The 23,290-nt window shown below is 31.3% G+C and overlaps 2 protein-coding genes, 1 long non-coding RNA gene and 1 other non-coding gene across 4 annotated transcripts; 1 reads left to right on the forward strand and 3 right to left on the reverse strand.

Annotated features, from left to right (window-relative positions):
* The first annotated feature begins 4,849 nt into the window (after positions 1-4,849).
* On the forward strand, positions 4,850-4,956 carry LOC121223903 (small nucleolar RNA R71). The gene has a single exon (XR_005921370.1). It is a non-coding gene; the product is annotated as a small nucleolar RNA R71 (small nucleolar RNA).
* Positions 4,957-9,578: 4,622 nt separating this feature from the next.
* LOC107961887 (thioredoxin-like 1-1, chloroplastic) lies at positions 9,579-11,832 on the reverse strand. Its single transcript, XM_016898050.2, has 4 exons — positions 11,218-11,832; positions 10,688-10,867; positions 10,433-10,597; positions 9,579-10,168 (listed from the first exon to the last, which is right to left on the reverse strand). The coding sequence occupies exons 1-4, from the start codon at positions 11,464-11,466 to the stop codon at positions 9,923-9,925; spliced, it is 840 nt and encodes a 279-aa protein (XP_016753539.1). The 5' UTR covers positions 11,467-11,832; the 3' UTR covers positions 9,579-9,922.
* A 2,582-nt stretch (positions 11,833-14,414) lies between these two features.
* On the reverse strand, positions 14,415-16,750 carry LOC107963080 (U-box domain-containing protein 9). Its single transcript, XM_041104147.1, has 2 exons — positions 16,132-16,750; positions 14,415-15,715 (listed from the first exon to the last, which is right to left on the reverse strand). The coding sequence occupies exons 1-2, from the start codon at positions 16,516-16,518 to the stop codon at positions 14,897-14,899; spliced, it is 1,206 nt and encodes a 401-aa protein (XP_040960081.1). The 5' UTR covers positions 16,519-16,750; the 3' UTR covers positions 14,415-14,896.
* A 1,023-nt stretch (positions 16,751-17,773) lies between these two features.
* LOC121223120 (uncharacterized) lies at positions 17,774-18,543 on the reverse strand. Its single transcript, XR_005920519.1, has 2 exons — positions 18,279-18,543; positions 17,774-17,980 (listed from the first exon to the last, which is right to left on the reverse strand). It is a non-coding gene; the product is annotated as an uncharacterized lncRNA (long non-coding RNA).
* Positions 18,544-23,290: the final 4,747 nt, after the last annotated feature.

Raw genomic sequence — 23,290 nt, forward strand, 5'->3', positions numbered from 1 at the left:
AATAGATAAACTTCTTTCATTATAATTCATAAACTTATAATACTAACATTTTTAACCATTTATATTAAAACATAATAACTTTTATTCATATCCTATGTACATGCCACATTGCCAAAAGAAAATATACATCACCAAAGTTATGCTGAAGTCGGAATTGGTCTGGATGCTGAACTGAAACCTTTGACTTTTATCGACCTGCACACGGAAACAACCGTACGCTAAGTATTTCAACTCAGTGGTATTACCAGAATTCAAATTATAATAATAAGAATAAAACATAAACATCAAACATACAAGTTTAAGCTCAATTTTCATATTTCAACGATAGCAATTCGTCGATTAATATCATATATCCACAATTTGAACTTGAACATATCATGACCCTTAGGTTCATTCCTCAATTTCATATAATATTTCAATTCACAATTCAACTTTTTCATCTTATTTTAGTAGTTCGATTGATCAAACTCATTAGGATTATCATTTCATTATTTACCCCTATTAACAAAACTCGGACTTTGGCGGATACATGGATCCAACCAAACACACCAAATTGGTACCCAATGCCTCATCGGATAGTTCAAAGCAATAGTGGACACCTAGTGTCTCATCGGCAAAGTCGAAGAAAGTTGGTACCCAGTACCTCATCGAATCTATCCAAAGAAATATAGTGACACCCAGTGTCTCATTAACTCGAGGTCGAAGTATCCCTGAACTCTTCCAATCCTATGGCATGCCAATTATATCCGACTCAGCCCGACTAGTTAATATGGTATTTAAATCACATATAACCCTAATTCAATCACAATTTCTCACATTTTCAAGTCAATCATTTTTCCACCTTTCAATCAATAATTAATCCACAAACTCACACATTTTCACAACTCAATACATTTCCATTCAATTTAATCTCAGTCACAATTCGATTCAAATTCACTTCCCGCTTTCAATCAACAAACAATTCAAATATTAATTCATATCAACTATTCAATGTAATTCTCACTCATCTTAATAATAATAATAATAATAATAATACTTACCTCACATTTCCTTTACCAAACACATAAATTAAAATTTAAAATTTAATAATAAATAACTGGTTCTTTGCTAGCTACGAAAATAATAATAATTTATACCATTAATTTTAGCACTAATTATGATAAATAATTGAATTTCTATTCAATTTCTTCCTTATTCTCAATTTAATCCTAACTAAGTTCACTTACTTTCCTAATTCAATTCACACTCTATTTTTATTCAAATTTCATCCAAACCCAAATGTAACTATTAAAATTTCAGCATATTTTCCTAATTTCGAATTTCCCTCAATTTAGTCCCTAACACATAAAATTTGTTGTTTCTTTTACAATTTAATCCTTTTATCAATTCTAACTTGAAATTCATTCAATTAAATCCCTAATTTAACAATTTGTTCAACATGAACCATGCTTAAAAAAACTATAAACTTCCAAAACCTCAACTTAATTTCAACAAAACTCTATTCTAAGGCTTTTAAAACATCAAAATTAAAAAAAAGGACTTGATTGACTTACCAAATTAAAGCTTAAATCCTTAAACCCTAGGTTTTCCTTTTTCTTTTCTTTCTTTCTTTTTCCTTCCCCTGTTTCGAATGGTCTCTGTTTCTTTTCTTCTTTTGTTTCTTTTATTTTTTTATTTTATTCCTTTTATGTATTAGTTAATAATAATAACAATATATTATAATAATCATATAATAATATTTTATTCACAAATATCTTTTACTTAAATTATAAGGAAATGTTTTATTTTATTACAAGTGTGTTTTTATATATTTTACACATTTATTATTTTATCACCATACAATTGGCACCATTTAATTTATTTATTTTATATTAAATTACTTGAGATTTATAAATATCTTTATACTTAAATTTTAAGTAATCATACATTTATTTTACAAGTGTAAGAATATATGCATGACACATGTATAATTTTTACACACTACATTTATTTTTTTCTTAATTTATTACAAAATATGATAATAATAAAAATAATTACAATAATAATTTAACTAAATAAATTAATAATATCTATTTAATAATTAATTATAAGTATTACAAATATATGTATTTTATTAATACACTTGCACTAAATCATCACCATACATTTGTCTTTATTTAATTTATTTCTTAATATAATATCTTTAACTTTAATTAATATAATTTATAATGGTTTAATTAAATAACATTTTTATAATATTAATCAAGAAAAAATCTAAGATTTTTTCCATGTATTGCCGCCTAATCTTAAGCCATTGGCTTATTTACCTATTTAGTCCATTTTATTTTCTTTTGATCTATAATTAGACTTTTACCCTTTACTCTTAATTACTCTTAATTAAGCTAAATTCACCTATCTAAAACCTAATTAAACACACAACTAGTCTCGTAAATATTTCTAATAATTATTTTCAAACTCAGTTTACTAAGACGGAGGCCCGATTTTATACTTTTTCGATGCCCATGAATTTTGGGTCATTACAGTGTGGACCACCTTAGGCCGTGTAACCTTCGAAAATTTTAAAAATTAAGTCCCAGGACTTACACGGCCAAGAACGCACCCGTGTGTCCAGGCCATGTGTGTCACATGGCTATGTCGCCAGGCCGTATGACTCACTGTCGTTTGCTTCCTTATGCACACAGCCTGGGACACGCTTATGTGTCCAGGCCGTGTGGGTCAAAAACATAATTCTTTTAGTTTAATTTCAAATTAACATGCAATAAGATTAAAAGAGTTAGCAGAAGTTAAACACTCGGGTTGCCTCTTGAGAAGCGCTTATTTAAAGTCAAATTTTAGCTTTACCTTGTGCAAGGTTACGGTGGTTCTCGGAGCCGAAGCTCCTCTCTCTCGTTATCAATTATTTTACCAATATAAGGTTTGAGTCGAGTATTGTTTACTTTAAACGTGCCGAACTCAGAATGAGTTACCTCGACTGTACCGTATAGAAAGACGTTTAATACCATAAATGTGCTCGATCCGTTTGATTCGATCTCCGAAGGGGCAATTCTAGATCCATTTTGTCCAGTAGTACTTTATCCTTAACCTTAAATTGGTTTATCCTCATGTGCTCCTCACAGCGTCGCTTTGGCTCTTCATCGTGTTTTCCCTATTTCTTCTTAACATGTGTACATCATTCATCTAGTTCATCGAGTTGTACCATTCGTTCTTCATAAGTTGTTCTGTTTCTGTCACCTTGACTGAAACATGGCTCCATCATGGTTCCACGAGGGATTTCCTGCAAAGAATGTTGAGCCACATGGTTACTCACATTAACAGAACTTTTAATATCATCTCAATCATTAGAAACTGTCACAAAATCACGTGCTTGGAGAATAATTTTCTCATCACCTACTCAAAGTACAAGCTCACCCGTACCAACATCAATAATAGTCCTAGCAATTGCTAAAAAAGGGTGACCTAAAATCAAAGATACGTCACTATCCTCATCCACGTCTAACACAACAAAGTCAAAGGGAATATTAATTTATCAATTTTTACAAGTACATCCTCAATAATACTCCTAGGATATTCAATGGTTCTATCTGCTAGTTGAATATGCATCCTAGTTTGTTTGGATTTCCCAAGACCTAGTTGTTTAAACATTTTCTAGGGCATGAAATTAATACTAACCCCTAAATCAGCCAAAACATTATCAATATTTAAACTTCCAATTAGGTAAGGAATAGTAAAACTCCTTGGATCTTTTAATTTGTTGGGTAGTTTATTTTGAAGAATGACCAAGCAAATTGCGTTGAGCTCCACAGTCGACGAGTCGTCTAACTTCCTTTTGTTTGCCAACAGCTCATTTAAAAACTTAACATAATTTGGCATCTGCGAAAGAGCTTCAACAAATAGTAAGTTAATATGTAATTATTTTAAAAGCTTGAGGAATTTACCAAATTGTTCGTTTGTGTGGTCTTTCTTTGATGCATTAGGATATGGCACTCGAGGTTTATATTCATTGACAACAGACTTTTGCTCTTTCCTATCTTCCACAGCCTTATCATTATTCACCATAATTTCTTGCATCGATTCTTGTTCAGATTCAACTAACCCTTCTTCGTCTCAAACAGTAACTGCATGAAGGTGCTCCCTTGGGTTAGTTTTAGTATTGCTAGGCAAACTACCTTGTCGTCGTTCCAAAATTAGTTTAGCAAGATGACCTATTTTATTCTAGAGCCCTTGAATCGATGCTTGCTAATTTTTTAATGCTACCTCAATGTTTTGAAAATGCGTTTCTGACCCCGAGATAAACTTGATCAACATCTCCTCAAAGTTCAGCTTTTTCTCTTGTTGGTCAGGTTGCTAGAAGCCTAGAAGTGGTTGTGTTCTTTGATTTCCTTGACTAACCTAAGAGAAATTGGGATGGTTCCTCCAACTTGCATTATAATTGTTACTATAAGAGTTAATTTTGAGGCCTAGAATTATTGCCCATATAATTGACTTGCTCATTCTTTATGCTAAGACCGTAGGGTAAACATTCTAGATTAGTCATTCCACCTCCATTTGTATCGCATTGCATCACCGGATGTACCTGCGTAGAAAGATATAAACCATCATTTTTTTATTTAATAGTTCTACCTGATTCGATAACATGGTAACTGCATCTAAATTAAAGAAACCGGTTACTTTCATCGGCTTTGTTCTCATGACTTGTCATTGATAATTATTCGGTACCATCTTTTCAATAAATTCATAAGCTGCTTCGCGTGTTTTATTGTTAAGTGTTCCACCGGCTGCTGCATCGATTAGTTACCTAGTTGAGGGGTTCAAACTATTGTAAAAGGTTTGAACTTATAACCATAGAGGTAATGCATGATGAGGGAACCTTCTCAATAATTCCTTATACCTCTCTCATGCATTATATAGAGTCTCTAAATCAATCTGAACAAAGGAAGAGATGTCATTCTTCAATTTGGTTGTTTTAGCCGGTGGGAAGTACTTTAGCAGAAATTTCTCGGTCATCTGAGCCCATGTAGTGATGAAACCTTTGGTAAAGAGTTTAACCACTATTTAGCTTTGTTCCTCAACGAGAATGGGAACAACCGTAAACGAATGGCGTCGTCAATGGCACCATTAATCTTGAAAGTATCGTAAATTTTCAAAAAATTAGCCAAATGAGTATTTCGGTCTTCGTCTTACAAACTATCGAACTGAACATATTGTTGTACCATCTGAATTGTGTTTGGCTTCAGTTTGAAATTATTTGCAGCAATGATAGGTCTCATAATACTCGATTCAGCCCAATCAGAGTGGTCTTGGCATAATCGTACATAGTACGAGGAACAGGAGCAGGAGCTGCAGGAGGTAGCTGAATATTCTGATTATCGTCCATCTCTTCAGTAATAATAATGCCCTCTTATTCGTCTACTAAATTCTGTCGATTTTGGCTTACTTCTTTACGATTTTTGCAAGTTGTACTTTCAATTTTACTATCGAAAAGCAATGGTCTCAGCGGGTTTCTTCTAGTCATAAATTAAAAGAACCTGCTAAAAGCAAACAAAAGAAAAAAAATTAGAATGTAAAAATTAAACTAAAAATAAAAATAAAAATGACTAAATTAATAAAAATAAAGTGTTCCTAATATTTTAGTCCCCGACAACGGCGCCAAAAACTTGATGTGTCTCATGTGACTAACTAAAAATACGACAAAAGCAAGTGCACCTATCGATAGATAGTATAGCTATGGTGAGTAGAGATATCGTATCCATGAGGACTAAAAGTATTAGTAATTACTGTTTTTCTATATTTAGTCGACAAATTAGAGTGATGTGTTTTAAACTAAATTTACTAAGAACTCAACAGAGAATGAAATAAGAAATTAATCGAAAGATAATCAATGAGAGAGACAATACCCAAGAAAGAACCCACTTAGACTTCATCTATTATTATGAATCTGAATCAAATGATTTATTCACTTGGTGTCTTGATTCGTAGTAATCCCTAAATAATGTTAATATCTCTTTCGAGAGTAAGAACAATTGACTCTAGGTTGACTAATTGAAATCTCTTTCTAATTAAAACCCCTATCATCACATTAACTCGATCTATGGATTCCCTTGTTAGATTTCACTATAATCCAGTATATTTATGTCATCCGATTTCCAGGATTGCATGCAACTTTACTCAATTATGTTAGATTTACTCTTAAACAGGGATTTTTCCTCTCTTGAATTAAGCACATTAAACATGAATTAATATCCCAAAAATATTTAAACAAGAGATAAGCACACATAATTGAGAACAAGAATAAAGTATTTATCATGTAAAACAAAAATCAAATAATAGAATTCATCATAGGTTTCATCTTCCCTAGGTATCTAGGGAATTAGTTCATAATCCTGAATAAAAACATCTCAAAGTCAGAAAAACCACAAGACATAAAGAAACTCATAAAAACTTCAGAAGAAATTAAAATGAGATCTTCGATCTTGATGGAAATTCACTTCAGAGTTGGCTCCAATGGTGTTCTTCGAGTGTTTTCTTCGATCTTCACTGATAACTCCCATATCTCTTTTTCTATTTGGTATTTAGACTTTAAAATGCCCAAAAAGCCTAAAAATTGTGTTTTTTCGCATGTTTGTGAAGCAATGGGCGAAATTGACAAGGGCTGGCACATGGGCATGTGTCTAGCTCATGTGGCTCCTGAAATCTACTCTATTTGTCTGATTTTAGCTTGTTTTTCACTCCCAAATGCTCACCTAAGTATAAGAACATGAATTAAAAGGATTAAGAGCATTAAATTCACCAATTTCCGTAAATAATCATCCAAAAACGCATTAAGAATGAGATTAAAATATGTTAGTTTTATCATTTATCAATCAATAGTAAGAACATGAATAATAGAAAAAGGACAAAACTCGAAGTAAGACCGGTCTGCAGAAGATAAGGCCACTCAAGTGAGATTATGAGCCACCTTATTTGCATTTCGACAAGTCCACTACAAGGACAGATGTTGAAACTAAAGCCACAACAGGTAACAATTGTGTAAAATCAGGCCATACTCGTAGGAGCAAATCTGTCGAGAACTTAAGGCAATAGTGACCTCCAGGCAGTTTGACTCCACCTCAATGTTATCCATGCCTGAAGCTTTGAACCTAGAGAAGGCCTCACGGATAGACATAGCCTCCGCAAGCCAATGTTCCATTAGTAGGGAGAAACAACGTGTAAAATCCCTTACAAACCTGCCATTCATGTCCCCGACTAGAGCAACCAAACCAGAAACGTTCGAAGACTTGGAGAAACTACTTATTTTTAAAACTACTTATATATGAAAATTTATTTATAGCTCGATTAGTTAAATTTAAAGATGTAAAAGTAGCATGGAAGCCGTTGTACTAAGAGTCAAATTGAATTTTGTCCCCTTTACTCAAAAAATAGGCAAATTAGTCCTTATACGTTAGATAAAAAAGCAAACTAATCCTTCTGGTTAAAATGTCATCCATTACTACTATTAAAATTGGTCGTTGTACATCAGCATGAGGTACACGTGACACACTACATGTCATTGTATGGTTATTCCGATAACCATCCCAGTTTTTAACAATACATTTGGATGATATTTTTAAAATATATGACCAATTTGCTCTTTGATCTAATGTACAATGACTATTTTACCCATTTCTTGAGTAAATGAGACAAAATGCAATCTAACTACTAGTATAAGGACGTTTAGTACTTTTACTATTTGAAGACCTAAATGATTCTCTTAATTTTATATTATAATTCATCACATTCTTTAAGGAGTGGAATTTAAAAAAAAAACAATAATATTTACTAAAATTAATTAAATTTTGAAAAATATTGAAAAATAAAAAAAATTTACTTAAGGAGTTTATAAGTTCAAATATAGTAAAAATTATAAATGATACATTCCTGGTCAACTAGAATAGAACCAATTCAATAAAAAGCACAAGAGATTACAAACTTAAATATATTCGAACCTAAACCAAAATAAATCTGAATAACAACCACACATGATGAGACTTAAACTAAGAATAATTTATGAATGAATCCATAATAATTTTTAAGTGAAGGATTATTTATTTATTTCAGGGGTAGTTATTTATTAATATAGTCACAAAAATAAAAGTATGTAAATTTTATAGAATAAATGACAAATTTTTCTTTATTTAATAAATTTATTGTAATTGTTAATTGGTTTTTAGTTCAATTAACATCGATATTGTTATCAATATAGGAATATGTAAGTTCAAATACACTAAAACGTGTTTATCCTTCTATTTAAGAGTAAGGTAAAATTATGAATAGTTTGAAGTATTATATAAAATAAATAAATTTATTATAATCATAGTATGACTTTTTGTATCATTTCATTGCTAAATTAATGTTATTAATCAAATACATAGATATGGGTAAATAATTTATTTGTTAATAGTTTTTTAAATATATATAGTAAATTTAATTGGTGATTTTAAAAATTGTGGTTTATAGATGTAATGTTTCCTTAGTGAGGCAGAAAAGTTAGTGGTGTCAGTGTCATATAAACCGTGTATTGCGTAGGAAGGAATACACGTATCACCCTTCCACCTTTCACTCAAATTAAAAAGCAACTTCCGTTATTCTCACACCTAATAACTTCCACTCAATTCCTACTACCCCAAATAGTAACAAAGAAAAGGGCTGTCGGCCATCCCTCTAGGATTTGCTTTCAACCCAATCAACCAAGCACACCATGACAACATTTCTGTGGATTTGCCCCTCGACACCTGTGAACATAACGTAAGAGAAGAGTTTTGTATTACTTTCAAACCATAACTTTGTTGCTTTCAAGCAATTAATTTGTTCATCATGGAACAACATGGATGGGACACAGGTTGGATGCTTTGCATTACTAATCAAAACCCTGAAATTTTCTGTTGGTTTTTGCTGTAATTGTCTTAATGATAATGAAAGTAAACTGTAACCTTTATAATAGAATTTGAATTGTATTTTGATTTTTATATTTAAAAATAAAATTTTTTTGTAAATTATTGTTATTAAAAGTTTCGGTTAAAAATTAATTTATGTATGTTAAAAAAAAATACACGTGACGTCATTATTCTATCAACTACATCAATCTTTAACAATATAAAATAATGATCTTTTTAAAAGAAAAGATCAATTTACTACTTTTTACCTCTCTAAAAGAGGGTAAAACAAGTCTAATCCATGCAAATGAGCTTTTATAATCTCTGTTTCATTTAATGTTTGAGGATAGGATCCTGGACATGTTTATGGCCTTGACAAAATTCCTACAAATTATTAAACAGCGGTTGAAGATGATGCGAACAGACTTGGCAATTCTTCAAACAATTCTTGAAGCTTCCACGAGTTCTATACCATCCAAAACCAACCGGATATTTTTGGGTTTATGACAGAGGATAAGTGGCCGAGGACAGCTTCGTTTTTCAGTACAAGATCTGATACCTGAGTACACAAAGAGAGTAAATGCATTGCCCTTGAGTTGTCCTTTTCAGGGATGCCCACTTCTTCAACCATATCCAAAAAAGTAACAAGAACACATAAATGCAATGAAATTTATAAAACTGCTTTTACTTTTCTATAATATTTTAAACCATACAATATGAACCATATATTTTACTTTCACATAAGTGGTTTATCCTTAAAAATGACAACCACCATAACATACACATAAAGCTAGTTGCTCTTCAAACATGCTTCAATCAAGCAGGCTGGGATCCCCAAAAAATAAATCCAATAGCCTGCAACTCCAAAAGGAAGACGATACCTAATGGCTTCACCTCTACTATGTTGTTCATTTCTTACATGAACATATATTAGAACATGAAAACCGAACATGGAGATAGTACTATAGTAACTGTACAGTGGGAACGGGGTTGGCAAAAACTATCCCTGACGATCATCTCCCCACACCAATCAAGGTCTTCTCCTCGCTTTCTTTTAGCTTGAAGGATGAACCGGATGGAACTTCTTTCAGCACCGGAATTTCTTCCGGTGCAGGATGAACTGGTTTCGGTGTGTAGTTGAAGGAAAGGTCTTTGTTGGCAGCTAATGCCAAAAGCTCCTTCTCCTCGAGACCTTTTGTCGGCCCAAGGCTGCATCGGTCTGGTGAGTGCTTGGCCAATGCATCTTTGAATTTTTTGATCTGTGGGATTATCATTGTGGTTAGAACATATATGATGGTAAAACATAAACAACAATTGACAAACAGTTAAGATACAAAACCAGTTGCATTGAAGGAGCAAAACTAGCAGAGCCTCATCAATAACACAAGCAACTGATAACTAAGATGCACCATGGTCATCAAAATCAAATGATCCAAAGGGACCAGTGGGTTTATTTCATTCTAATTACTAAAACGTATCTGATAAATTTTGCATCACAAGGGAGGGATAGAAACAAGACTAACCGTGGCATTGGTGCAGCTAAAGCTGCATAGACGACCCTGAGCTCCTCTATAGAACCTAAAGAAAGGCAACACATGTACATTAAGGCTATAACACATGGATTTATGCTCCTCATAGTTCACCTTAAGGAACTGCACATCCGGATTCATCTCTGCCAATTGGCAAATCTGGAAAATCCCAACATCCAAATTCACCATTAGCACAACTATGCAAAAGAAAATAGATAAAAAAAACTTCAAAAGTCTATATTATTATACCTTGGGATGAAGAGCCTTGCAGCCACCACAACCAGGAGAGAAGAAATCCACTATAACAAGTTTATCCCCAGCATTCAAAAGTGAGTCCACCAGGTCTTGTGCAGATGTCACTTCTTTCATATTTGGTTGATTCCCCTTCTCCCACCACTTTTGAGTTTTACCAATAAGCCCAGTTTGCATCTAATTTCGTTGAACAATACCAGAAAATAAAAGAGAGAAACCAATTAGAATGTTTCGTTTTGATCCTCAGCAACAGATCAAAGTACAGGGAAAAAGGACTGTTAAACATAAAAAATCATACTAAATAACCCTTCCAAAAAAGGAAAAATCTATTTGGTAATGGAAGTAAAATTTCTATATGAAGATTTGACCTTTGGCATGTGAAAACTAAACTAAGAACTACCTATAGCTAAAATTACAGAGAAATTCAAAATAAAAAAGTTCATAAAATAAATCAGAAAATACCCACACCTTTGGACCAGAAAAAGAGTTCTAAATTTTTCTTTTTAAAAAAAGTTAATTAAACCAACCTGTGCTTTAATGGGAACTCGACAGAACCTTCTCTCATTTAGACTTCTTTTCTCTAAAAAAACCACTCTTTGACCATTAAAACCACTCCTCAAAGCTTGAGGTTCCAACCTCAAAGAAGGAAAACTATTCTTTCTCAAACAAAACACAGAGATTCTCCTGGAAAACAAAGGAACGCCACCTTCTTGATGCTTCTTCTGACTATAGTTACAAGCTGTAAACAGATTTGACTTCCCCAAAACTTCAGCCATGCTTAATATTTCTATATTTTTTTTCTAACAACAAAAACAGAAATTCAGATTCAAAATTGAAACTCTAAGCTTTATTCCCGAACGGAGATTAAAATACCGAATATGAAAATGAAGCGTTTTTAAGCAAAAGTTGCTTCTTTTATCTTTCTCTTTCTTTGTTGGTTTTTTGAAGGTCTAAGGATGGACTTTAACCGTCGATCTGGTTTGTCTTGATGTGAATCTAACGCTTGATGATGTGTTGTGACTGGAAAATTTTCATGTCAAAACGTATTGGATAAGGTTCTTTGTCTTGCCTTTTTTTTTTTTTTAATATTGGTCGGTTTTTATGGTGGTAAGGAGATGTACGTGATAAGTGAATTTTGTGACACGTGGAATCAGACTTTAGATATTACAAAAGTAAAGGGCAGTTTCGGATATACAATGGATAAAAGGTAGGTTCTTTGACACGTCATTCATTACTTTTGTGGGCCAGCTTATTTTTAAAAAAAATTACATCAAAGGTCACTAAATTATTAGTAAATTTATGATTTGGTCACTTAACTTCAAAACGTTACAAAATGATCACTGAACTATTTGAAAGTTTTCATTTAAGTAACTTAACTATTTAAACATTTTTATTCAAATTAACGGGCTGTTATTTTTTTTTTAAAGTTCAGCTAGAGCGCTCTAAGCTACAATTCAAGAATCGATCTAGTGGATCAATACCATCGACGACTAGAAGAACATATCTTAGACCCAAATCGATTAATAGTTAATGTTAGAGAAAGAAGAAAGTTGTTTGGATTCTGGTTCACATATTTGTGATATTCAAAATTATTTCATGAAAATAATTGAACTATAGAAGAAAAGGGAAATGAAAGTTTTCAATTGGTGCAAGTGGTGTGACAGAGAAGGCCATACAACAACGATTTTAATAGCCTAGTGACTTAAATGAAAACTTTTGAATAGTTCAATGACCATTTTGTAACTTTTTGAAGTAGAGTAACCAAAATGTCAACTCATTAATAGTTTAGTGACCTTGAGTATAGTTTACCCGTTTTTTCTACTTATTTTCTTTTTCAACTTTTTTTGAGCTAATTGCACCATATATCCCCAAATTATAACCTTCATTCTAAATTGGTCTTGAAACTTTAGAATATTCTAATTACATCCCCCAAACTATTGAGATTATATCAATAATGTCCTTCTATTACTAAAACCACTAGTTTAACCATTAAATGAGATGTCAAATCTTATATGACATAGTTTAAATGAAAAGTTTAAAGAAAAATAGATGTTATAAACATCTTGGTTTTAAGGTTTCCAAAGCTTTTACAAAAGTTTTATTACTTACCTTTTATTTTCAGTTTTATTTTATTTTTAATTTTTACTGTACAATAATATTTTACTTTCTTTAATTTTCATTTTAAATCATATCACATAAGATTTTGACATGTCATTCCACGGTTAAATTAGTGGCTTTAACAATTGAAGGACTTAACTGATATAATATCAATAGTTTAGGGATATTATTAGAATATTATAAAGTTTGAGAACCAATTTAAAAATAAAATCATAGTTTTGAGATGTTTAATGTAATTAACTCATTTCTTTTTGAAAAGCAACCTTACCTTCTATTTTTCATTTTTATATGCTACTGTTATTTTATCTAATTTAACATTAATATTTTGTATAATAATTGAGATGGTATAAGATTCTTTTTTAACTTAATTATTTATTTTTATATAATTACGTATTTAAATATTTTATTGAGTTAGGAAATTTATTTACTTTCTGAATAAATTTATACATGATATAAAACTAGCTCCATTTGGGAGTCATTGAAATTAATAGGGGTAATTTAGTTATTTTACAATTTTAATAAGGGTAAATTAAGTGTTTTGAGAAAAAGTTAATTAGATTTTCAATTCAATAAATACTTTTATTGAGATTTTATTTTGGTTGAATAACTTTTATTGAGATTAAATATAGACAATACGGGAAAAATAAAATTTTAATTAATATTATTATTTATTAGTTTTTTAATCTATTTTCTATATAAAATCAGTTTTTAAGAGTTTAATCAAAATAAAGAATATTAATGTAATTAATGAATATTTTATTAAATCAATTTGTTCAAAACAATAATAATTTACATAGACGAAAATACTAAGGGTACTAGATTCAAAACTTATTCATTGATTTTTTTTCTTGGGTTAAAGTAATACCAATTACATATGATCTATTCTTGTCACAAATCAATCCTAAGTGACATAAAAATGTAAGGAAACACAACAGTTCTTACTCTAATGAACTCCTCTCGCCATTATAAACTTTAAGATGAGTTTAACCCTATTAATGTCATTTTTCCGTACAAGACTTGGTATTTGGTTTGCTGTGAACAAATATTTTTCGATTTACGCATGTTCCATTGTCCATACATTTATGAGACCTAACATTACTATATATCAAAGAGCTATTTGGAAACTCCAATATTTTTCCTTACAAGACTTGGTATTTAGTTTGCTGAGAACAAAAATTTTTCAGTCTACGTATGCTCTATTATCCATACATTTATGAAACCTGATGTTGGAGATCACGTTGGTGCACTTGCTGGTGCGAGACAAGAAATGAGTATAGCATGGGCCATTTAGATGACAAAGAGATGAGAGATGGAATGGTTAAGGAGATTTGAAAATGATGACAAAACCATAAATGTTGTTTATATTTTCACAGATCTTGACTGGGTAAATGATCACACTTATCATAGTTTCACAAGTGGTTTTATTCTTCATCCTCAAATAAATAACTTATCATTACCCACTCCTCCACTAAAATTGAATATCCAGTGATTGCATCTATCACATTTGAAATTCTTTGAGTTATGAATCAAGTAAAATATCTTAACCTTCTATTATTTAAAATCTTTTGGGACAATCACGGTGCGATATTTCACAATTAGCATCCAATGCAAAATAAAGCATCTTAAGGTGGATTTATATTTAGTTCGTGATCATGTTCAAAGAAAATTCGAACAACAAACGCAACTTACACAATTTGAACCCGTCACATCTGAAGTAATAAACACCCTTAACTATCAAGCCATCACATGGAGTTCTCTTTTTAAGTACAGAAAATGTATCAGTTCAATATTTGAACTCAAAGAAGACCATATTGCTGATATAAAGGGACTGACTTCCACAATTGATAGAATTTTTCTTTGCCCTTTGCTCATTTGGACCAAAAATTGCCTGATAATTGGTATATGGAAGTTCTGTATACACATGCCCTAGTTTTTTACGCTGGCAGCTGGTAACTGAGCTTGAATTTGTTTCAGAACAACAATGAAAATGTACAAGTATTGTTTCCCTATCAAGCAGCATATCAAGCTGGAAACAGCTTTATTTATTTATGCAATGATGCAACCGACCTTTAATTTCTGCAGGTGCCTTTAGACTAATCTCCTTGATTTCTTCTTCTCATCACCAAAAGAAGGTTTTTCTAACATAGACACATTAAACAGGATCTCGATGCATTTCTTTCTAGCAATTTCGGAAGCGGTATTTCTTTTGATATCAATCAAGTAATGAAAAGTATCAGGGTCCCCAAGTTCTTCAACGGCATCATTATGTGTAGATAGAACTGCAAGAACACCCAATAGCTCATCAACAAGTATACCCTCTTTGATCTTCTGTAGGATTATCTTCACTGCTCCTAATTTAGTAAACTTGTCTTGGTTCTCATATACTTTACAAAGGCTGCGTATTGCAGAGGCAGCTTCTTTTATTGCCAATGGATGTCCTACACACATTACTTCAAGTAGAGGTGCAAGAGCACCGGAACTTCCAATGATGAACTTGTTTAAGTCGAGTGCCGATAATGATACGAGAGCAGCTATAGCATTTCTCCTTGTTTCATCGGTTCCGTACTTCATAGATTCAGTAAGCAAAGGGATGGCACGAGGATGTTCCCCTACGAGATGCTTATTGCGGTCATCAGTCAAAATGTTTAAAACTGTTGTGATCAAATCTTCCTGGAGCTCTGGATTTGACTCGACCTTGGTTAACGATAGCGGACTGAGCAATCTAGAGATGGCACCATTGAGCTTGGAAAAAGCTTCCCTACATGATGGTTTTGCCTTTGTCAGCATTTGAAGGTCTTTAGCAGCTTCGTTCTGATCAGGAAGTGAAGACGACAACTTTTCAAGCAACAACTCTACTAATACTCGATCCACCATAGCGCATTTTAGGTTACCATCATTCAACCAGTTCTGAAAATTGATAACATGCGGTCACCACATATGATTAAGAAGAATAAAAACCAAATTTTATATGCTAAAAAAGGCAAAATGTTGAAGCTCTATAGTTTTGGAAGTTCAACCTCATTAACAATCATGACAGAGAGTAATCTGCTTTACCTATTAACTTTAATCTCATTAACATTGGCATGGTCAAAGATCAAACAATGTAGTTCCGTTTGTAACAAAATTAGCTTTACATGCATAATGCAACTTATTATCTATAAAAGATTCTTCAATAAAGCCAAAAATTAGAACATTTACCAGCAGCTTTAAAGAATGGATTACTGATAGACAAGAAACCTTATTATGCAACAAACCAACCAAAATAATAAGTTTATGCTTAAAGAAAAACCAATTTACCAATACAGAAAGGTTAAAAGACTAACCTGGCCTGAACCCAAGATCACGAGTTGCTCATCCAAGAATGCTCTATCTCCGTCACCCCTTCCAAGACCAACCGTTTGATTCAGCTTCATCTCTTTTAAAAGAGACAAGAGTCTTCTAGATTCGTTCATTATATCAATTTTGTAGGTAGCATCATCTTCAGGAATCGTTGTCACCACTCTTTCCACTACTTTCTCTAAATCTGTTTCTTCCCCTACTGCTGATGACTTTCTTTCTGCAGCCATTGAAGACGTTTCTTTTTCAGCCATTGAAGATGTTTCTTCCCCAGTTGCTGATGACGCTTGTTTTTCAGTCATTGAAGGCGTTTCTTTTTCAGCCATTGAAGTTGTTTCTGCCCCTGTTGCTGATGAGTCTCCTTTTTCAGCCATTTAAGAAGAAAAGAATAAACAGGTTCTTTTGAAATAGAAAGGAACAAGATCTTAACACCCAATGAACAGAAACGAAGATGTAAGTGCTGAAATTAGAGGGATCAAAGCTTTCTTGGCGTTCTAATAGCAAAGAGATAAATGAAAGAAAAAGATTGTAATTTGGAGTGAGTTTTCTTGGCGTTCTTCCTTTGTTAGTGAAAAGAAGAGAGCCATATATTGTGCATGTTGATACTTCAACTATATATAGAGGTGAGATACGGATTTCATGTCAAATAGGCTTATACTTGCTGACCTCTTTTGCCATCTGTCAAGCAATTCTCAAGATATATTTTATAACTTATTCGGTATTATCTTAATTAATTGATTTTTATTTATGAAAAAAAAAAGACTAAAGAAATAAAAGAAGTTAAAATCATCAATATAATTTCATGTTATTTGATTTTAATGTTTGAGTTGTTTTTTCAATTTAAAATTTAAATTTTACTTAAGAATTTAAACTTAAATCAAATGGTATCATGTATTCTAATTAAAAATAATAATTTTGCTGTTCATATTTTGATTAAAACTAAATTAATCGATCAAACCGATTTAATTCGACTAACCAGTCGGTTAATCGATCTAATTCGATCGGAGGTCGATTAATGATTTTTTAGAAGTTCAGTTATCAGTTAATTCAGTTTGAAATCGAGTAATTAATCGAACTTAATAATTAATTATACAATTTATATGTAGTTTTAATTCTGTTAATTCGATCAAATGAACATTATCACTTTATTTATTTTTATATATTTTACACTTGTTTTAGCCAAAATTAAAAATAAAAACATATAAATTTCGGTTAACCGATTAACTTAACCGAAATATTTCGATTCAGTTAATTCTTTTTAAAAATTTCGATTTAATTAACTGTTAAAGGAATAAAAAAATTATTAATTCAATTAATATTAATTCAATTCGGTTAATAAATATGCAAAAACGATAAATACCACCTAAAATATAAACATGTTATTGATGGATTGGTGGTGAGAATAATTTATATACCTATATAGATAATGAAGGTCTAAAGGTTCTCCCTTTTCCTGACACTTGACACATCCATTATGCTCTCTCTTTACAATTTAGAAAAATGGTTAATTTTAGTTTTCATCTTTATAATATATTTAAATTTACTTTAATTTCTAATATAAATTGATTCTTATATTTGTATAATGTTATTAATTAATGTTGTTAGCTTTTCGATTGAAAGATTGTATAGTTATTGTGAGACCCAATTTCTGCCCGGGCCCAAATAACAAAATAAAAATAAACTCAAAAATAAAAAGTCCATTTACAAACAAGCTCAAACCAAACCCTAAGCCCAAATTAACCCAAGCCCGCCACATTAACAGTTTTGGCAGAACGGCACAGCAAACCCTAGGGCGCGCCGCATGCCTCTGCCACCACCGTTGGCCTCCTCTGACACCTACAGAAAGGAGTGAATGCAAAGCAACAGAGGATTACAAAGAAGTAAAGAGCAAAAAAACAAAAAGATGAAGATAAAACGGGTGTAATACGGCTATAAAAGCCAAAGGATTCTCATTGTAACCTTTTTACGAATACACAGATATTGGAATCAAAAAACAGAAAACAAGATTTAAAAAGGTTGATTTGAATTGCTTTCTCTTCATTTTTTTCTTATCTTTTGCGCATTTATTTATTTTTATTTCTGCAAATCGATCTTAAAAATAATCAATAGTAAAAAAGAAACGAAAAGAAGCTACTTGAACCGGCCCTTAGGCTTGCCGTCGATGGTCCTCCACCGTCGCCGGACTTGGGTTCAAGGAGGGGCCAAAGCTTTTCTCTTTCCCTTTGTTTCCCCGTTCCATAGCCTCAACCTCTGAATGCGCTTCAATGAGCCAATAGTAGGCGCCCTCGCATGGCTCCGGCCACCAGGCAGTGAGGAGGCGTGACGGCGGCGGGGTTCCTAACCTTGGAACCCTAGCAGAGAAAAGGAGTCTCCCTTTTGTTTTATTTTTATTTTTTGTGTATTCTTTGCAAAAGAATGAAACAGCAGGAGTAAAATTTTTTGCTTTTATGGTAATTAAAACGGCGCCGTTTGAAGGCTTGGAGGGTTGCACATTATTACCCTAATGGGTATTTTGCGCAATTAGTCCTTCCAATTCTGGGGCACATTCGATGCACTTTTCTATTTACTTAATTTTGGCCACATAAGTTTTCGCTTGTTCTAATCTGGTCCTGCACAAGGTGATGCGCATAAGGGATGGGAAATTCTCACAGTCAGTCCCTTGTGTCCTCGGCGCTTTTCATTTCAATCCCTTTGTAACAGCTCGATTTCGACTCTAATCGGACATAGTGGTTTCGGGAACCACAAGTCCGAGTCAAAAAAATATTTTAATATTATTTTGTGTGTTTATTTTGTGTGCATTTGATTGTGTGAAATTTTCATGTTTTAATTTTGTCGTTTAAGTGTCCGATTTAATAAAAGGGCTTAATCGCATAAAATGAAAATTTAGGGGTTAATTATAAAAGCACCTAATTGTTGATGTCTTTTTAAATGGGAGGATTTATGATGCAGTAAAACCATAAAGTAGATAGTGGGTGGCATATGACATAATTGACCTTAATATATATGTTATATATATTTATTATACTAAGGTTAATTTAGTTAATTGTTAAATTAAACATTATAATTAAAAATAAATGATGAAAAAATGAATGTTTTCATCTTTTCTTAGCTGAATGTTAAGCATGAAGAACCCAACAATGGCCTTCTAAAATTCGGCACTTTCATAGCTTGATTGAGGTTTGTTTTGTTTCGATTTTTTTATAATTTTTACGTTTTTGAGATCGTTGCTTTGTGTACTACAAGACCCATGCTTTAATTTTAGAATTTGATGGTGATTTTGAGATATGCCATTGATGAATGTTTGAGCTTTTCGATAGTTGATGATGAAATATGAAAGATGGGTGAAATATTAAAATGTTTTGTCTTTGAATTTTTAGTGAAATTGAGTAAATAGGGCTAAATTGTGAAATTCAATTTTTGGGGGACTAAAATGTGAAATAAATGAAATGTGTGGACTTGTATGAGAACCATGAATATTCGGCCCTTGTGTGGTATGGGCAAATTTTGTGTAAATTGTGTTTTATGCAATAGGGAGTAAATTGCAAAAAGTGTAAATATTAGGGGCAAAATAGTAATTTTCCAAATTATGTGTTTTTGGACTAAATTGAATGTGTTAATAAATAAATTATCTCATTTTGAATATATTTAGATCGAGAACCAAAGAAATCAGAGTTAGATCGGGGAAAAGCCAAATTAGTCGAATAATCGTCCGACTTCGATTTTCCATCGTCCGAGGTAAGTCTATTAGGAATTTAATGTTATTAAATCAGCATATATATATATGTATATCTATTGTATATTTGATGAGCTATAATTAAAAATATATGAATTGAAATTAGTTAAGTATGAATGTTATATATATGCATAAATGAAGTTCGAATATATGTAAATATATACGTATATCTATTGTATATTTGATGAGCTATAATTGAAAGTATATAAATTGAAATTAGTTAAGTATGAATGTTATATATATGCATAAATGAAGTTCGAATATGTATATATGAATATGTATAAGATCTTAAGTTTAATTAAAGGTATGGATGATATATTTATATATATAAGGTTTGAATATATATGTATATACATGTATAAGTTTTTGAATGGAATTAAAAGTATGAATTCTATATTTTCATGCATATGTGTGAGGTTCGAATATATAGTTATGTGTATATATATAAGTTTTTGAAATGAATGTAAAGTATGGACTTTACATATGCATGTGTGTGGTTCGAATAGATATAAATACATATACAAATACTTGAGTTGGATTAAAAATATAATTTGTAAATGCTTGTATGCTTCGAACATGGATTACAAATTCTCTGGAGATAAAGTTGAGATTGTGAATTATACATAAATGTTATGACCATGTGTTGCTATTAAGAAATGTACGAGGAATCATCTTTGTATCTGTGAAATTGAAATTTTCAGGCTAAGCGCCTAGCAAGCTTAATGCCGGTGAATTTTTCAGACTTTACGTCTAGCAGGCTAAGTGCCGGTGATCTGAATCAGGTTATAAACCTAGCAGGCTAAGTGCCGGTGATCTGAATCAGGCTATAAGCTTAGCAGGTTAAGTGCCGGTGAATATGTTAAATTAAGTGATTATATGCATTTGATATATATAAATATGTAAATGATTTTGGGTTATATAATGGATAAGTATATGAACATTTATTTATATGTATTTGATGAGCATACAAATGTTTGGATCTATGTGTTTAGTGAATAGGTACATATATATCGGTTGTTATGAAGATTGTTGAATATACATGTAGGCATTCGGCACATGTGGATTAGAAGTATAAATGTGCATTTGGTTCATGAAGTTGATAAGTAAAAATATAAGCTTTTGACATATGTATTGAAAAGATCATAGAAATGCATTCGATGAAATCTAAATGATAAGTATATTAGAAATTAGTATATGCAATTAATGATTATGTATGTAACTTGATTATAAGCATATAATGTTTATACATATGTTCGTTTATATGTATTTTTAATTTGCTATAAACTTACTAAGCTATAAAAGCTTACTTTGATTGTTTTTGTCCATTTGTTTTATAGATTTTGGAGTCGCGTTACGAGCTCGGGGATCATCAGCATAGTCTATCACACTATCGACTTCTTTTGGTATTTTGTTAAGTTGATCTCGATTTTATGGCATGTATAGACTTGAGTTTGTTTTTGGTTAGTTTTGGATCATAAAATATAAACAGCCATGCGAAAATGGTTTAATTTCCATGTTGGTGATCAGTTTGGTTTAAAAAAAATGTTTTGTTCATGATCATTTTGTTTAAATTGGGTTTTATGTGTTTTCGAATGTGTGCTTTGTTTAGTAATGCCTCGTAACTCTAATTCGGGCGACGGACGCGGGTCGGGGTGTTACACCCTTGCTCCATTTCTTTTAAACTTTTAATTATGCCCCTTTATTTTATTATGATTTCAATCGCGCCCTTAACCTTTTAACACCATTTTTGTATTTTTTTAACTGTTTCTTTTATTATTTAAGATTCTCTTTTATATATTATTTTACTTTAAACTATTTTAGATTGACTTATATATTTTATTTATTTCAAATATATGTGTGTGCACTATCCATTTCAAATTTATATGTATTATGTAATTTAAATTGTTTCTCTTGCCATTTATTTTGAAATTCTTTATACTGATCGTTTCCAAACCTCTTTATTTTTACTTATTTCATGTTTTTATAGATTTAATACTTTATACATTATTTTGTCTCATTATATATGCTAGTTATTTTAAATCAGTTTGTATCTTTTTCAACTACTATCTGTTTTTTGTTTTATTTATTATCTATTTTAAGATTTGTCTTATTTTAAGCTTTTATGTGTACAGATATTATTTATTTTAAAATTTTTCATACATAATATTTTTTTAAAATTTATTTTGTATATAATTGATTTTTAAATTTCTTTTCCATACTATTTATTCAAAGCTCACTTATATCTTTTTAAAATTATTCTACCTTTTTTTTGTTCTAGTTTGTTTTATGCTACTCATTTTGAAATTGTTATATGCTGCTTAATTCATTCGTCTTTAACTTTTAATACTAGTATTCAAATAATGTATGTTGAGTGTGTATTGTCATTGTGTGTACCATAATTAGTTTACTCTTATCTTCATATTATTGTCATACATTTGCGTAATTATCCATGTATCAGTATTCCATGTTTATTATTATATTGTTATTTCACGTCATCATATTGTAAATTAAACTCCGACATAGTTATCCAACTTAGGTTACTTTATTTTATTCCAAACAAAACAAATGCTTACCTTCAAATAGATTACCCGCTATTATTCGAAATGGAATTTTGCTAAATAAGTCAATATTTTTCATTTTGGAAATTTGAAAAATTGTACCCTAACTTACTGGCTCTCGATTTTCTCGTTAAACCCAAATAGCAAAATATCCTTTTAAATTTCAAACACATAAAATTTCAAAAAATAAAGGCAATATTCTATATTTAGAAAATTCGAGAAATCGTGCCCTAACTTACTGAGCTTTGATTTTTCTCGTAGATTCTAAGTAATTGAATATCCTTTTAAAATTAAAATAAATGAGGTTTAAATAAAAAGTGAAATGCAAACTTACTCTCAAAATATGAGATGTCGGGTCCTAACTTACTGGGTGTGACATCTTGTTACTTCGAGATAAGGAGGCATTTTCTATTTTTGATTTAATTAAAGCATTTTTAAATAACACAATATAAAGAAGGATCGTATTTTTAAATTCTTTTCGAGCTTTTAATTTTCGACACAATGACACTAATTAATCAACTAGGTACCAATTTTGGGCGTATCGAGGGTGCTAACCCTTCCTCGTGCGTAATCGACTCCCGGACCTATTTTTTTGAATTTCGTGGACCAAAATCGTTGTTTTAATAAAATCTAAATCGTTTATTAAAAACAACCGCTTTACGAGGTGACCCGATCACACCTCATCAAAAAAGATTGGTGGCGACTCCCATTTTCGTTTTCTTTTTCAAAATCCAAGTTGACCCGTTTTTATCAAAAAAATGGTGTCAACAGTTGTATATAATTTGAATACCCTAAGAGTTTTAGAGATTAACACGTTGCTTCCCATTTTTTTTAGGTTTGCGTCGCTTTTCTTTA

Source organism: Gossypium hirsutum, chromosome D11 (assembly GCF_007990345.1).
Source record: "Gossypium hirsutum isolate 1008001.06 chromosome D11, Gossypium_hirsutum_v2.1, whole genome shotgun sequence".
Taxonomy (NCBI): domain Eukaryota; kingdom Viridiplantae; phylum Streptophyta; class Magnoliopsida; order Malvales; family Malvaceae; genus Gossypium; species Gossypium hirsutum.

Excerpts from the sequence above, each read along its gene's own strand:
- LOC107961887 (XM_016898050.2), bottom strand. The coding sequence starts at position 11,466 with ATGGCTGAAGTTTTGGGGAAGTCAAATCTGTTTACAGCTTGTAACTAT. Across the intron at positions 10,598-10,687 it reads GCAAGGCTCTTCATCCCAAG|ATTTGCCAATTGGCAGAGAT; the intron begins GTATAATAATAT and ends GGGATTTTCCAG. Across the intron at positions 10,169-10,432 it reads TTAGCTGCACCAATGCCACG|ATCAAAAAATTCAAAGATGC; the intron begins GTTAGTCTTGTT and ends ATAATCCCACAG.
- LOC107963080 (XM_041104147.1), bottom strand. The coding sequence starts at position 16,518 with ATGGCTGAAAAAGGAGACTCATCAGCAACAGGGGCAGAAACAACTTCA. Across the intron at positions 15,716-16,131 it reads TGATCTTGGGTTCAGGCCAG|AACTGGTTGAATGATGGTAA; the intron begins GTTAGTCTTTTA and ends ATCAATTTTCAG.